At 41.7% G+C, this 14,333-nt stretch overlaps 1 protein-coding gene across 5 annotated transcripts in view; it reads left to right on the forward strand.

Moving 5' to 3' along the window:
* GLS (glutaminase) overlaps nucleotides 1-14,333 on the forward strand; it is a 746,320-nt gene that overhangs the window by 358,920 nt on the left and 373,067 nt on the right. For all 5 annotated transcript variants that reach the window (XR_013218256.1, XM_077275591.1, XM_077275592.1 and 2 more), the window contains exon 9: nucleotides 13,349-13,407. Coding sequence is in view for 4 of the 5 variants with exons in the window: in XM_077275591.1 (XP_077131706.1) it covers nucleotides 13,349-13,407 (59 nt within the window). In the remaining variant the exon portion in view is untranslated. The remainder of the gene's footprint in view (nucleotides 1-13,348; nucleotides 13,408-14,333) is intronic.

Genomic DNA, 14,333 nt, shown 5'->3' on the forward strand with positions numbered 1-14,333 from the left:
ACGCCTGCAGACCATTCCATCTAAGCCTGCATTCCAAATGGCACTCCTTCCTTTCCGAGCACTCCCATGCGCCCAAACAGTGGTTCTCCCCACATATGGTGTATCATCGCACTCAGGGCAACTTGGACAACAACTTTTGGGGTCCAATTTCTCCTGCTACCCTCGGGAAAATACAAAACTGGGGGCTAAAAAAATAATTTTTGTGGGAAAAAATTTTTGTTTTATTTTTACGGTTCTGCATTATTAACTTCTGTGAAGCCTTTGGTGGGTCAAAGCGCTCAAAACACATCTAGATAAGTTCCTTAGGGGGTCTACTTTACAAAATGGTGTCACTTGTGGGGGGTTTCAATGTTTAGGCACATCAGTGGCTCTCCAAACGCAACATGGCGTCCCATCTCAATTCCTGTCAATTTTGCATTGAAAAATCAAACGGTGCTACTTCCCTTCCGAGCTCTCCCATGCGCACAAACAGTGGTTTACCCCTACATATGGGGTATCAGCGTACTCAGGACAAATTGTACAACAACTTTTGGGGTCCAATTTCTTCTCTTACCCTTGGGAAAATAAAAAATTGGGGGTGAAAAGATAATTTGTGTGAAAAAATATGATTTTTTATTTTTACGGTTCTGCATTATAAACTTCTGTGAAGTACTTGGTGGGTAAAAGTGCTCACCACACCTCTAGATAAGTTCCTTAAGGGGTCTACTTTCCAAAATGGTGTCACTTGTGGGGGGTTTCAATGTTTAGGCACATCAGTGGCTCTCCAAACGCAACATGACGTCCCATCTCAATTCCTGTCAATTTTGCATTGAAAAGTCAAACGGCGCTCCTTCCCTTCCGAGGTCTCCCATGCGCCCAAACAGTGGTTTATCCCCACATATGGGGTATCAGCGTACTCAGGACGAATTGTACAACAACTTTTGGGGTCCAATTTCTTCTCTTACCCTTGGGAAAATAAAAAATTGGGGGCGAAAAATAATTTTTGTGAAAAAATGTGATTTTTTATTTTTACGGTTCTGCATTATAAACTTCTGTGAAGCACTTGGTGGGTCAAAGTGCTCACCACACCTCTAGATAAGTTCCTTAGAGGGTCTACTTTCCAAAATGGTGTCACTTGTGGGGGGTTTCAATGTTTAGGCACATCAGTGGCTCTCCAAACGCAACATGACGTCCCATCTCAATTCCTGTCAATTTTGCATTGAAAAGTCAAATGGCGCTCCTTCGCTTCCGAGCTCGGTCATGCGCACAAACAGTGGTTTACCCCCACATATGTGGTATCGGCGTACTCAGGACAAATTGTACAACAACTTTTGGGGTCCATTTTCTCCTGTTACCCTTGGTAAAATAAAACAAATTGGAGCTGAAGTAAATTTTTTGTGAAAAAAAGTTAAATGTTCATTTTTATTTAAACATTCCAAAAATTCCTGTGAAGCACCAGAAGGGTTAATAAACTTCTTGAATATGGTTTTGAGCACCTTGAGGGGTGCAGTTTTTAGAATGGTGTCACACTTGGGTATTTTCTATCATATAGACCCCTCAAAATGACTTCAAATGAGATGTGGTCCCTAAAAAAAAATGGTGTTGTAAAAATGAGAAATTGCTGGTCAACTTTTAACCCTTATAACTCCCTAACAAAAAAAAATGTTGGTTCCAAAATTGTGCTGATGTAAAGTAGACATGTGGGAAGTGTTACTTATTAAGTATTTTGTGTGACATATCTCTGTGATTTAAGGGCATAAAAATTCAAAGTTGGAAAATTGCAAAATTTTCAAAATTTTCGCCAAATTTCCATTTTTTTTGCAAATAAACGCAGGTAATATCAAAGAAATTTTACCACTATCATGAAGTGGGTGGAGATAAGGGGAGGGGGAAAAAAAATAATAAATTACTGATAGGGGTTTGTTATAAATCTCCAAAACTAATGGAAGCAATGGAGAATATCCTCGTAAAGCAAATAGATGAAGCTGCGACTCAAGGAGAAGTCATTATTATGGGGGACTTCAACTACCCTGAAATAGATTGGGGAACAGAAACCTGCAGTTCCAGCAAAGGTAATCGGTTTTTGACAACTATGAGAGACAATTACCTTTCACAACTGGTTCAGGACCCAACAAGGAGGGGGGCACTGCTAGACCTAATATTAACCAACAGGCCAGACCGCATATCAAATATAAGGGTTGGGGGTCACTTGGGGAATAGTGATCACAAAATAATAAGTTTTCATGTAACCTTTAATAAGATGGGTAGTAGGGGGGTGACAAGGACACTAAACTTCAGGAGGGCAAATTTCCAACGGATGAGAGAGGATCTTGGTGCAATTAACTGGGACGATATCCTGAGACACAAAAATACACAAAGAAAATGGGAGACATTTATTAGCATCCTGGATAGGACCTGTGCACAGTATATACCGTATGGGAATAAACATACTAGAAATAGGAGGAAACCAATATGGCTAAATAGAGCTGTAAGGGGCGCAATAAGGGACAAAAAGAAAGCATTTAGAGAATTAAAGGAAGTAGGTAGTGAGGAGGCATTAAATAAATACAGAAAATTAAATACATTCTGTAAAAAGCAAATCAAGGCAGCAAAGATTGAGACAGAGAGACTCATTGCCAGAGAGAGTAAAAATAATCCCAAAATATTCTTTAACTATATAAATAGTAAGAAACTAAAAAATGACAGTGTTGGCCCCCTTAAAAATAGTCTGGGTGAAATGGTGGATGAGGATGAGGAAAAAGCCAATATGCTAAATGACTTTTTTTCATCAGTATTTACAAAAGAAAATCCCATGGCAGACAAAATGACTAGTGATAAAAATTCCCCATTAAATGTCACCTGCTTAACCCAGCAGGAAGTACAGCGGCGTCTAAAAATAACTAAGATTGACAAATCTCCGGGCCCGGATGGGATACACCCCCGAGTACTGCAGGAACTAAGTACAGTTATTGATAGACCATTATTTTTAATCTTTAAAGACTCGATAATAACAGGGTCTGTACCACAGGACTGGCGTATAGCAAATGTGGTGCCAATATTCAAAAAAGGGGCAAAAACTGAACTCGGTAATTATAGGCCAGTAAGTTTAACCTCTACTGTGGGTAAAATCCTGGAGGGCATTCTAAGGGATGCTATACTGGAGTATCTGAAGAGGAATAACCTCATGACCCAGTATCAGCACGGGTTTACTAGGGACCGTTCATGTCAGACTAATTTGATCAGCTTCTATGAAGAGGTAAGTTTCGGACTGGACCAAGGGAACCCAGTGGACGTAGTATATATGGACTTTTCCAAAGCTTTTGATACGGTGCCACACAAAAGGTTGTTACATAAAATGAGAGTAATGGGGATAGGGGAAAATATGTGTAAGTGGGTTGAGAGCTGGCTCAGGGATAGGAAACAAAGGGTGGTTATTAATGGAGCACACTCGGACTGGGTCACGGTTAGCAGTGGGGTACCACAGGGGTCAGTATTGGGCCCTCTTCTTTTTAACATATTTATTAATGACCTTGTAGGGGGCATTCAGAGTAGAATTTCAATATTTGCAGATGACACTAAACTCTGCAGGGTAATCAATACAGGGGAGGACAATTTTATATTACAGGATGATTTATGTAAACTAGAAGCTTGGGCTGATAAATGGCAAATGAGCTTTAATGGGGATAAATGTAAGGTCATGCACTTGGGTAGAAGTAATAAGATGTATAACTATGTGCTTAATTCTAAAACTCTGGGCAAAACCGTCAATGAAAAAGACCTGGGTGTATGGGTGGATGACAAACTCATATTCAGTGGCCAGTGTCAGGCAGCTGCTACAAAGGCAAATAAAATAATGGGATGTATTAAAAGAGGCATAGATGCTCATGAGGAGAACATAATTTTACCTCTATACAAGTCACTAGTTCGACCACACTTAGAATACTGTGCACAGTTCTGGTCTCCGGTGTATAAGAAAGACATAGCTGAACTGGAGCGGGTGCAGAGAAGAGCGACCAAGGTTATTAGAGGACTGAGGGGTCTGCAATACCAAGATAGGTTATTACACTTGGGGCTATTTAGTTTGGAAAAACGAAGACTAAGGGGTGATCTTATGTTAATGTATAAATATATGAGGGGACAGTACAAAGACCTTTCTGATGATCTTTTTAATCATAGACCTAAGACAGGGACAAGGGGGCATCCTCTACGTCTGGAGGAAAGAAGGTTTAAGCATAATAACAGACGCGGATTCTTTACTGTAAGAGCAGTGAGACTATGGAACTCTCTGCCGTATGATGTTGTAATGAGTGATTCATTAATTAAATTTAAGAGGGGACTGGATACCTTTCTGGAAAAGTATAATGTTACAGGGTATATACACTAGATTCCTTGATAAGGCGTTGATCCAGGGAACTAGTCTGATTGCCGTATGTGGAGTCGGGAAGGAATTTTTTTCCCCATGGTGGAGTTACTCTTTGCCACATGGGTTTTTTTTGCCTTCCCCTGGATCAACATGTTAGGGCATGTTAGGTTAGGCTATGGGTTGAACTAGATGGACTTACAGTCTTCCTTCAACCTTAATAATAACTATGTACAATATGTCACGAGAAAACAGTGTCAGAATCGCCAAGATCCGTTGAAGCGTTCCAGAGTTATAACCTCATAAAGGGACAGTGGTCAGAATTGTAAAAATTGGCCCGGTCATTAACGTGCAAACCACCCTTGGGGGTGAATGGGTTAATACAAGTAATTTCATGTCCATAATGTTATGATTTGGGAGACAGAAATGTATTGCCACAGGTATATCCATTCTTTTTTCTCTTATTGTATGGCGATGAGAGTTCATCCTTGTTCTCAGTTTCTGCCCTGTCTCCCCCACATACAGACCCCCAGTTGGACATTTAGTACAAATAATTAGTTACACCACATTAGAAGTGACGCAGCTGAATGTACCTGGTATCTTGTAGTCCTGATGTGAATTGGGGATCTTTATCTTATCCGTGGTCATAATAAATGGACAGGTTTTACATTTTTTCTGGTTGCAAGGAAAGGTACCAGTTTTCTTGTAGTTTGTTTTTTTGTGAAATTAAGCTTAAAATAGTAAATAAAATGTATTAATGCAATGTTTGCACTGTTTGCAAACATTTCTATATGAAAAATATTATATATTTTCTTACAAATATATATATTGACCGCTAGGGGGAGTATTTTCCGTTTTAGACCTCAAGCAGCTATAGTAAGACTTACCAGCTTTACTGTTAGCTGGAAAATTGGGGCAGTAACTGCTGACATCACCATCTCCCTCCCCTTTTGGGTGGTCTAATATCCCTGGGGCAGAATGAAGAGCAGCATCACAGGGCAGAGCCATTTTGTGTGTGACTGCCCTGTGATCTGCTATCACCAGCAGTTACTGCATCAGAAACACAGCTACAGAGTTTACAGAAGAGCAGAACACAGTGGGCTCAGCAGCATGGTGGACTGGAGGAAGACTGAAGACATGTGGTGTGTATGGAGCAGCATTACCTGAGTGGAGCTGTCTGCGACTCATCCCTCAGTAAGATAAGAAGGAGATCCAGGTCTGCAGTGAATGGCCAGGCATTGTGGAGGGAGGAGAGAGATACATTGTATGGCTGAGAAAGACTGATGGGAGAGAGACATGTAGAATGATGAGTGAGACACATGGAGCGTGATGGGGAGAGAGATACACATGGAGCATGATGGGGAGAGAGATACACATGGAATAGCAGGGGTGAGACACATGGAGTGTGATGAGGAGACATGTAGTTTGAGAGACATATGGAGTGTGATGGAGACAGATACACATGGAATAGCAGGGGTGAGACACATGGAGTGTGATTTGGAGAGAGACATGTAGTTTGAGAGACATATGGAGTGTGATGGAGAGAGATACACATGGAATAGCAGGGGTGAGACACATGGAGTGTGATTTGGAGAGAGACATGTAGTATGAGAGACATATGGAGTGTGATGGAGAGAGATACACATGGAATAGCAGGGGTGAGACACTTGGATGATTTTGATGCGTTTCCGCAGCGTTTTTGGATGCGCGGAATTGCATCAAATCCGCAGTGTAGTGCACAACCAATGTTAGTCAATGGGAAATTGAGAATTGTTGTGCACATGCTGCGGAAAAATACGCGCGGATTTGCAGGGTTTTATTTTCCGCAGCATGTCAATTCTTTTTGCGGTTCTGCAGCGTTTCTGCACCCACTGACTACCATTGAGTTAGGCAAATCCGCAGCAAAACTGCAGGTGTAAAAATCTGAGGTTTTTCTGCGGAGTTGTGTGCGATAAACGTTGCAGATAGGGAGGAGGGAGTGTGGGCGGAGACTGTGAACTGTGAATATGTGCGGGTGTCCGTGGGTATCTACGTGTGTGTGTGTGTGCGGGAACAGGGAGTATACTGCTGTTTTTTTGTTTTGTCTTTCAGGAGATTGAGGGCGTTGCACGGTTAGCTGACTAATAAAGATGAGAAAGTATGTAGTGTTTTATTTCATTAAAATACTTTATTCTGGCTGTGTGTTTATTTAACCCCTTAACAACTATAGGATTAGTGCAGCTGTCTGCATAGCCTTTTCTGGTTATTAATTATAGGGGGACCCCACGTTGTTTTTTGGGGTGTCCCCCTATTTTAATAGCCAGTAAAGGCTAAATATCCAGCTGCGGGCTAGTATTCAAAGCCTGGGAAGATCCATGGGTATTAACCCCTTCCTAGGCTATAAACATCATATAGTTCTCACGTAATACCACCATATAGATCACACATAATGGCGCCATATAGTTCTCATATAATACGATCATACAGATCACACATACCGCCATAGTGTTCTCATATAATACCGACATATACTTCTCCCATAATACCGCTATATAGATCACACATAATACCGTTATATAGATCACACACAACACCACGTAGATCACACATAAAACCACCATATAATTGTCACATAATAATGCCACATAGATCACACATAATCCCACAATATAGTTATCATATACTAGTCATATATTTTTTACATTATTCCACCATACTGATCAAACATAATACCACCATAAAGATCACATATAATACCGTCATATAGATCACACATAATGCCATAAAACAGATCACACATAATACTTGTCCGCATCAAGTGTAGTCTATGACAGTACTATGTAAAAAATATATACGGTGGCATCATGTGTGATCTAAATGGCAGTATTATGTAATAAATATATATGGCTGTATAATGTGTGGTCTTTATGGGAGTATTATGTGATAAATAGATATGGCAGCATTATGCGTGATCCATATGGCAGTGTGCTGGTCTATGGGGGGTCACAGAGAGAGATATACGGTGGAGGGAGCAGAGTATTTCAGGAGAGCAGTGTGCTGGTCTATGGGGGGAGTGTGCGCACGCTGACGCTCACACGCTGACACACACACACACACACACACAACTGTATACTTAGCCTTTACTGGCTATTAAAATGGGGGACCCCAAACAAAAAAAATTACGTGGGGTGCCCCTATAATAACCAGCAAAGGTTATGCAAACAGCTGCGGGATATTAATAGCCTAGGAAGGGGCCATGGATATTGCCCCCCCAGGCTAAAAACCATCAGCTCTCAGCCGCCCCAGAAATGGCGCATCTATTAGATGCGTCTTTTCTGGCACTTAGCCCGACTCTTCTCACTTGCCCTGTAGCGGTGGCAAGCTGGTTTCATATTTGTGGGGTTGATGTCACCTTTCTATTGTCAGGTGACATCAAACCCACAGCTTAGTAATGGAGAGGCATATATGAGACACCTATCCGTTACTAATCCTATAGTTGTATTGTAAATAAAGACACAGCCCGAATAAAGTCCTTTCTTAATCTTAATTAAACTATACTTACCGAACGCATAATCCCCGAATCCCTCGTCCTCGTCTCCTGCAACAAAAATAAAATAAACCACAAATATTCCTCACCTGCCTGCCGAGAAGATAATCCATAATGTCCCACGACGATCCTGATCACTTTGAGAGCAGTCACATCAGTGATATGACTGCTCTCAAAGACAGCCGGCGATACACTGACAGGATGAGATCGCCCCCTGCAGTGGATCACTGCACCACCGTGAGCATAATTTTTTTTAATTTTTATGTGAATGTGTATGTAATGTAACTTTTATTTTTAAACTGTGAGCACAGGTAGCAGCAGATGATTCTACTCTCCCATCAGACATAGCCCAATGGGAGCAGTAGTCTCATCGGTCCACGCCTGCTTTTTTACCGCAAGTCACCGCTGCAGGCCACAGTCAGCTGCGGAATCACACTGACATCTGCCAGCATGATCCTGCAGCGCTGTGACCGACAGTACCAGCGGTAGCGTTACCGCAGGTAACAGTCACAGCTGTGGGGGTCACGCTGACATGCAACAGCATGACCCCCGCAGCTCCTGTTATTGCAAGCATTGAGCTGTGTGTGCAATGGGGAAAGACATGCAGGGGGAGAGGAGTGCATAGGAGCGAGAGCGAACAGGCACAGGGGGATGGAGAGCACACATGGGGAGAGAGACAGCACCCAATTGGGAGAGACAGTCGCCTCCAGGGTCACAGGGAGATATATGGGGGAAGGAGCAGGGTGACTGCAACACAGAGTATTTCAGGAGAGCAGTGTGCTGGCCTATGGGAGATCACAGAAGAGTTATATGGGGGAAGGGTATGTGATCCCTGTTGTGTGCATGCTATGTCTCTCCTGTTTTGTGACTAACATTCTTGCCATCCCCCCTTCCCCCACCTTAATCCCTGTCCTGTCAGCTGCCCTGCTCTTTCTCCAGGTGTCAGCTCCCTCTCTGCAGGCTGTGAGTGCAGCTTACCTGAGATCACAGGGTCTGTGTGTGAGGAGGCGGAGACAGAGCAGGAGAAGTAGACAGGGCAGCGTGTGAGGAGCAGGGGATGTCTGCTCAGGACGTGCAGTGCCTGGAGTACAGGACAGAGGAGCATGGAGGTAAATCACCCGCACTCCCCACTCTCCATCCTCGGGCTCCAGTGAGCGCTTCTGTCCTGCAATAGAGAGTAAGTGGAGCTGGGCAGATAGCACTGGGCTATAATAAAATGGCGGCCAGCCACACCTACAGCAGTGAATTGTGCAGCCCACAGAGGCGTGCCCAGCTCACTGCTAATGCTGCTGCAATGTTAGAGATAGGTTCAGCGCCGGTCTATTATCTCCTATGTCCATGGGGTGCCGTAATATGACACTGTTAGTGTCGTGCTACTGCTGTGAAACCAAGATGTCAGCCCCCAGTGCCTTCTTTAAACGCATATAACACACAAAATCTGTTTCACATGCATTTAAAAGTTGGTTATAGCAGCATGTTATGCTACATTACAGTGATTTATTAATGATCTACAAACGCGGTACCTTCCCTTTAAATACGGCTGTCAAGCTGTGACAGCGGCATTTAACTTGCGCTTCCGGCAAGCGCGCATGAAATCCCGCCCATCAGTTTGCTTGATAACCAGAGATCTCCAGCAGACCTCTATGATTGTCACTGTTGGATTGCAATGAGCGCCGCTCTGTGGTCTGCACTCATAGCAAGTGAGCATTGCTGCTACATACAGGCGATCTGATCGTCGCCCGTGTGTAGCAGAGCCGATCAAAAGACTGCAGCTTCTAGTCTCCCATGGAAACTATTGAAGCTTGCAAAAAGTAATAAGCTTTTAAAATTTTTTACATATTTAAAAAATAAAAGTTCTAATCACCCCCTTTCACCCCATTCAAAATAAAACAAAACAAAATCAATTGTACACATATTTGGTATCGCTGCTTTCAGAATCGCCCAATCAATATAAAAAAAGAATTAAACCAATCGTTATTTGGCATAGCGAGAAAAAAAAGTTATAACACCAGAAGCCCTCACCCAGCCTCAAATACGAAAAATGGAGACTCTACAGGTATCGTAAAAATGGCGCAATGTTTTTTTTTTTAAACAAACTTTTGAACTTTTTTCACCACTTAAATAAAAAAAGAACCTAGACAAGTTTGGTGTTTATGAACTCGTAATGACCTGTAGAATCATAATGCAGGACAGCTTTAGCATTTAGTGAACATGGTAAAAATAAGCAACCAAAAAACAACTGTGAGATTGCACTTTTTTGCCATTTCACCGCACTTGGAATTTTTTCCCGTTTTCCAGTACAGGATAAGTTAACACCAATGGTGTCATTCAAATGTACAACTCGTCCCGCAAAACTCAAGCCCTCACATGGCCATTTTGACCAAAATATAAGAAGGTTATGGCTCTGAGAAGAAGGGGAGCAAAAAATGAAATGCAAAAACACCATATTTTTCAGACTATAAGATGCACCAGACCATAAGACGCACCCCAAATTTTCAGAAGGGAAATGGGGAAAAAAGATTAATACGTCAAATGGGGGTCTGTGTTACTGTCCTGCATTCAGCTTACCCTGGGGGGATTGGCAGCGCTGGTGAAGCGGAGTCACAGGAGGTGTTTGGTGGTCCGGCGACGGTATGACCCAGACTGGTGCAGCAGAATCTGTGGTGCGGTGGCTCCGCCAACATTTTGTGAAAGCCCGGAGCCCCTGCACATCTCTTGCTGCGATGCGGTAGTCTCTGGGAAATCCCATCCCAGGCTGCGGCCTTAGGTTTGGCGGAGCTCGGTGGTGCTGGGGCTCCAGCGACATTTTGTGAAAGCTTAGAACCCTCGCATTTCCATTGCCTAGATGCTGTGGCCTCCGGGAAAATCACCTCCGTAGGCGGCACATGCGCAGATTGATATCTCGGCAAAGTTCAAATTTCCTACCTTTCCCCTAGTGATAATAAAGATTTGATGTGGCAAATATTTGATATTGCCACATTTAGAAAAGTTTGATCTATCAAAATATTAAAACAATTAACCTGATCGGTGAACAACGTAAATGGAAAAAATTAAAGCATGTCAAAATTGTCTTTTTGGTTGCCACAATTCCTTAAAAAAATGCTGTGACAAGCAATGAAAAAGTCACATTTATCCCCAAATGGTACTAATAAAAACATTGTTTCGCCCTGCAAAAAGTAAGCTACCCTGCTGCTCCATCGGACAATAAATAAAAATGATTCGGTCTCAAAACATGGCACCACAACTCCAAAGTAGTGTTTTGCAAACTTCAGATTTTTTTACCACTAAATTAATTTAAAAAAGCTGAACATGTTTGGTATCTTATTAATGATGAGAATCATATTTCATGATCATTTTTACCACAAAATGTACACCATAAGAATAATTCCCAAAAAGCAATATTAGAATATTTTTTTTTTCCACAATTTTACCATACTTGGATTTTTTTTCTCCTACTTTCGAGTACACTGTGTGGTAACATGAATGGTGTCCTTAAAAAGTACAACTTGTGCCGCAAAAAACAAGCCTTCATATGTCTATGTGGACAGAAAAATAAGGGCTCTGGGAAGAAGGCGAGGGAAAAAAATGGAAATGAAAATGGGGTGCTTTGGGAAGCGGTTAAAGGGAAACTATCATCAGAAAATTACCTGTTGAGTAAGTCAGGTTTTTTGTGAAATATATATATTTTTTTAAATGTTGGCAGTGTTTTTTTTTTCATAACACAATCTTTATTCAGAATAATAAATAGAAATTCAACAACTTTCACAGTGGCCAAGAAGATTTAGTTAGATTCGTACTTCCTTTTGTTTCAGGAAATAACACATGTACATAGACCTATGGTTTTGTTTCTTTTTTTTAAACCTTGTTTTTATTGAATCAAATTTTTACATACATCAATGCAAACATTACCTGAAGCGTATATATTAATGACAAGGATTAACCAAGACCTACTATCATATGTATGCTATGTTGTTATGAGACGGTGGGTAACAAAGTATCTATTACAGTCATAATTATATTGAAGGAGGGGAGAGAACAATAAGTCTGAAACCCGGTAGAACTCTTACATATTGATCACCCAAAATGGGCGCGTAACCTTAAACTTTCTTTGAGAGTTGTGCAGGACCCATCGACACAAGTAGACCCCCAACACCTAGACGTGTCTTTACTCAGTGGGTCCTAAAAAATATTTCTATATGGACATTTCAACTAACGGTAGTTGCTCTTGATACCCACACTGTTGTTTGAAAACAAATTCTCATGTCATCAGAATGCATTGAGATTTACAGGTGCATCTCCCAAAATTAGAATATCATCAAAAGGTTAATTTATTTCAGTTCTTCAATACAAAAAGTGAAACTCAGATAGTCATTGCAAACAGAGTGATGTATTTCAAGTGTTTATTTCTGTTAATGTTGATGATTATGGCTTACATCCAATGAAAACTCAAATGTCATTATCTCAGTAAAATAGAATACTTAATAACACTAGCATGAAAAAATTATTTTAAAATCTGAAATGAGTGAGTGAGTACTTCCATTTAGCTGCAACCGACAGCGATGACAGCTGATCAGGGGCGTATTTCACTTCTCATATTCCAGTCCCATCACCATCTATTCCCAGCCTGCACAAACTCCTCATCCTGATATCCTAATACTGAGCCGCAGCTGCATTATGTGTCCCTATTACTGCACCTTTTGTGTGGTTCTCTGTGCCTTCTAAATTATAAAGCAACCCTCTAGAATATAGTAATGCCAGGTGAAAGTGCCCTAAAAAATATTGCCCATATTTTGCCCCCTAGAAAGTAATAATGCCCTCTGTGTGCCCCTTTGATAGTCACAGTAACCTGAGTTCCCCTATAACAATAAGTGCCCACTTTACATTTAATAATATCCCGAGTCTCTCCCCTGTACAGCTCCCCTATACACAGTATGATGCTCTCTTATACGCAGTAATGCCCCCTCACTGTATAATACCACCCACACAGTATGCAGACCCCTTAGTAGCCCACAAACTGATGGCTCCAACAATGTATGATGACCCCCCCTCACTGTAATCTTCACACTGTATGATGGCCCCTAGATAGCCTCCACGTAGTATAATGCACCAGATAGTCCTCAATATAGTATAATGCACTCCCCATAGGCCTTCATATAGTATAATGCACCCCCATAGGCAGACTCTATAGAATAAGGCAGGCCCCATAGGCTGACTCTATAGCATACGGCTGCCCTCAGACACTCTATAGCGCAAGGCAGCCCCCATAGGCAGACTCTATAGCACAAGGCAGCCTCCATAGGCAGACTCTATAGCACAAGGCAGCCCCCATAGGCAGACTGTAGTATAAGGCAGCCCCTCATAGGCAGAGTCTGTAGTATAAGGCAGCCCCCCATTGGCAGACTCTGTAGTATAAGGCAACCCCCCATAGGCAGACCCTTAGTAAGATCACTGTATTTATGCTGGCTGTGTTTTGCTTTTTCTAGGTAATGCAGTTCCTTAATAAGATGGCCGGTAATGAATACGTTGGATTCAGTAATGCCACGTAAGTATACAGCATGAGAAACGGAAAAACCGGTAGATACAAATACAGGACGATCTATATATCGATTCATTGTATCACTCATGACATCAAAGAATTATTAAATGTTACAAGTTTGTCCTTGATAACAAGTCCTAAGAGATTATAACAGTTACAAAATCTGCAAAATAAAATCCTGGCAGTTTGTTAATCTTCTGTACTTCGGTCATATTATTGCTTTAAAAACTGTAGTGGAAAATACATAAAGATCATCTTTTCATGTGTGTGGTAAATGATCACCTATCCCCACCTGTACCTCAGAATCCAGGGTCTCGTGCACACGTTACATGATGTTTGTCGTACCTAAAAGCGCTTGCGGTTATTCATCGTGGTTTTCAATCCAAAGTCCAGTGATTTTTACCCATGGAAAATGAAAGCAAAACTTCTCTAATCCATTACAGTATTAATCGTGGGACGCACATGGACGCCATGATGCCATCTATGTGCTATCCATAATTTTAATGGACCTATAGACTTATATGGGTAATTTTTATCTGCAACACAGATTAAAAATGAAAGTGTCGCTGTGATTTGGTTGTGGAAACATGGTCCCCAACAAAAACACGGACAAGTGAAAGCCCTTTAGATTTTAATAGCTTGGGCAGGGCTGGTGGTAGGCTGAATGGTGCCCTGTGCAAGATTGCCCTTTGGTGCCCCCATGCCATTTTTTCTCTAAAATCCAGATAGACAAGCCACTAGATTTTACATGTAAGAATATTGATCTAGGCATCCTTCCTTTTTCATTGTTTTCTACATAAAGTTGCTCTTCTAAAAGGAGCGCTTCGGAGATTTCTTATTTTCCCAAAAATTTCCAAAATAGGGTCACTTGATGGGGGATTCTGCTCTTCTAGCAATTAGGGGCTCTGTATATGGAGTCTGCCAACTGTTCT

The sequence above is a fragment of the Ranitomeya variabilis genome, chromosome 7 (assembly GCF_051348905.1).
Source record: "Ranitomeya variabilis isolate aRanVar5 chromosome 7, aRanVar5.hap1, whole genome shotgun sequence".
Lineage (NCBI taxonomy): Eukaryota > Metazoa > Chordata > Amphibia > Anura > Dendrobatidae > Ranitomeya > Ranitomeya variabilis.